Raw genomic sequence first — 3,324 nt, 5'->3', positions numbered from 1 at the left:
TCTGGTTTTTAGGGTTAGGGTTTATGAGAGCAACGTCGTGCTGATAACGTGTTGTAAATGAAGTGTTGGGGAAATACTTCTGTTATCATTACTGTCGACCAGAAGGTCCATATATATACAAGGTATTAGACCGTCATAAGGTCATGTTTATCCTAACAAGATAAGGATAAGGATAAACACTATGTTACAGATATACACAGAATATATACTAGATAAACACATAGTCTCTGATACGGGCTGGTCCATGGTCGATCATCGTTTGATTTATAACAGGATATAACAAAATTATTACCGTGCGTACGCACGGGGTATATACTAGTCATATAATAAAGGCAAGAGAATGTTGTTTCTTCAAGTACCAAAGGCCATTATGAGCTTCTTATTATAAATCCAAATCAGACTGTTTCAGTTCATCTACTCAACATTCTCCATGGGGCATTGTTGAATTATTGAGACAAGGAAAACAAACACGTTTTGGAGACTGAGATCATAAGAAAGGTTCGAAAGAGAGTCTGAAAATGGATTTAACTGCTACCACCATCTCACGTTGTTTGCAAGACAATCTTGGCAGAGAAAGTAGCACGCGTCTCTCTGTTTTTGGGTTCAGGACCTTCCTTGAGACTTGCGTTCCCACCATTCCATGAACTTAACTTGAGCAGCCATCGTGTCCAGCTTATACAGTTGCATCGTGTGGTTCGCGACTTCTTGCCCAAAGGTCCAACCAAAAAGACCTCCTCCTAAGAATGACAGTGCAGCACCTGTCGCACCAAGCAGCAGTTACAGAGGTGTCAGACTTATCACGAGAGATATACACATACAGTTCAGTATTTGCAGTATTTAACTTACACCAGAAGGTGTTCATTTTGTGTAAAGATTAAAAGGTTTATTCATAGAGAGAGAAAACATCTTTACCATGTGGACTCTTCGAGTATTTCCAGGCAAAAGCAGCAGTAGATACAGCTCCAAGTGCAGCTCCAGTAGCACCAAAAGCCGCAGCTTCCCTAGCAGTTTTCAGCTTCAATAGGATGAACACAACGTAAGTCCACCTCTCTGAGAACCAAAACGCCTACATCTTGATTCTTGAGTAAGAAATGCCAAAAAAAAAAAACGTGCATGTATGGGGATAATAAATCTGAGGAAGATGTTAAACATGGAACAAGGCTTGGATCATAAAAAAAATCCACCACACTCTCCCAACCCTTAATAAAAATCCCCTCAGTGTTGATCACATTCTGCTCTAGTGACTATATATTAATAACTCCCCCAGCCTTCTCTTTCATCAAGTTTCTTCTAACATTCAATATCTTTTCACTCCATTAAACGATAATCTATTCCTTCCTAATATATTCACATCCAAAATCTTTGCTAAGAATAGTGTAAACTCACTGAGGATTCACTGAATCTATTCAATAACAGAGCTCTCAACTTCAAAAAAAAAATCACATAGATCAAAGAGCCACGAACAATCAGTCAAAATCACAAGCTCAATCAGTGAATCAAATACTAACCCGAGGAGATAACAAACAAAATCAATCAAATAATCCATGGATATCACAACCAGAGAGAGAGAGAGAGAGGGATAAAAATACGGTGGGTCCATTGACGGGATCGGAAGCTATGAACTCGTCGACGTCGGAGGAAGACCAAGAAGGAAGAGGCGCGTCACGTTTGGTGAACCTCGTGTAATTCTCCAGGAACGATAACCTCTCCTCCCAGAACCCCTTGAATCTATCCAGAGACGATCGCGAATCTCCCATTCTTCTTCGCACACTTTCTCTCTTTTATCTTTCTCAGATCGATATCGATTATTTTTGTTCTGATTGATTCCATCGGAGACGAGCGTCGCTCCTCTACGCCGCTCTAAAATAATCAGTCCAGTAGTCTAACCAGTAAAGTATCGCCACGTGGTAAATAGAATACATTTGGTAATTTAGGAATCTTTGTATATTAAAATAAAATCATTTAATTAATGCATTCACATTATATAATACACACGTGACAATAATAGGGGGTGATTGGTTGATATGTGACTGTACAAAATTTACTTTAGAATTTTGTCTTTCGGATTTTTTGATTTAGTTTTAAGGGATGTAGCTTTAAGATTTTCTACAGCTAAAAAGATGGAGCTTTAGAAAATAAGATTTTTACAACCATTTTTTGTGTGTTTTTGCTCTTGTTTTAATTTTTTGGTTGTAGCTTTAAAAACCAAGATAAAACATGATTGGTAGTAGTTAAGGCTGTAGATGAAAATTAAAGCTAAAGTCACTTCTTACAGCCCAACCAATCACCCTAAATAAGTATGCTAACGCGTTCAGATTATATTCATAAATGTGTTCACACAATGCACTTTGCGCTTTTCTTAATATAAAACTCACATACATGGTTCCAATAAAATTCTGAATTTTTCGGTTCGAATAAAAATAGATAACGAATCAAAAGTCAAACTATATATATATATATATATTATTTTTATTGTTTACGGATAAAGTTGAGTAAAATATTCTTAAATTTTGATTCGATTAGTTATCCGTTTTAATTTGAACCAAAAAATCTGGATATCCGTATCTCTACGAAACGAATTAAATACTAAAATACAATATCAAAAAAAAAAGCAAATCACAAATACCAATATTTTTAGGAACATATATCTAATTCGATATGTTATATGCATATATATACATATATGTAAAGAATTATATATATACGTTATATATATTATACTTTATATCAGTTTTACAGTATTTTTATGAATTAAATTTATTATATTAGGTACTAGAATTTAAAAAGTTAAATAATGTTTTATTTTTGTAATAAAATGTTATTATTAAAATTTTTAATTATTTTAAAATTTTCAATTATTTTAAACTTTTTATTTAATTTACGGATCAAATCGGATATTCTTTAAAATTCCAAAACATTTCGGATATCCGAGTTACCGAATATCTAGGTGGCTAAAGATCGAATCGACACGAATGCTTCCAAATACCCAGATATTCGATATGTGCCCACACCTATTGACAGATACAATTTTATTTTCTTTATATGAAAAAATGACTAAAATTAACTTTAATTTTATCTTTCATGTATTATTTTGAACAAAAATGTCATTTAATATTAATTAACAATATCATTATATATTTTTCAACTATTTTTATATTCTTTTTACATACACATACATGTGCACATTTATGTGAGCACCTTGTGGCTAAGTATTTACCGCAACTGAAGTATCTAATTTTTTTGAAAGTTGAAATATTTTTTCTTAATGCTTCTTTCGCTACTGACCAAATTATAGTGAAATGATTTGTCTTAATAATTTTCTTT

General features: G+C 33.5%; 1 protein-coding gene across 1 annotated transcript; it reads right to left on the bottom strand.

The window, feature by feature from the left end:
- Positions 1–356: 356 nt before the first annotated feature.
- Positions 357–1,845, bottom strand: LOC106307812 (succinate dehydrogenase subunit 6, mitochondrial-like). The gene is made up of 3 exons (XM_013744875.1): positions 1,590–1,845; positions 913–1,015; positions 357–758 (listed from the first exon to the last, which is right to left on the bottom strand). The coding sequence occupies exons 1-3, from the start codon at positions 1,755–1,757 to the stop codon at positions 604–606; spliced, it is 426 nt and encodes a 141-aa protein (XP_013600329.1). The 5' UTR covers positions 1,758–1,845; the 3' UTR covers positions 357–603.
- Positions 1,846–3,324: the final 1,479 nt, after the last annotated feature.

The sequence above is a fragment of the Brassica oleracea genome, chromosome C8 (genome assembly GCF_000695525.1).
Source record: "Brassica oleracea var. oleracea cultivar TO1000 chromosome C8, BOL, whole genome shotgun sequence".
Taxonomy (NCBI): domain Eukaryota; kingdom Viridiplantae; phylum Streptophyta; class Magnoliopsida; order Brassicales; family Brassicaceae; genus Brassica; species Brassica oleracea.
This window is presented reverse-complemented; position numbering and strand designations above follow the sequence as displayed.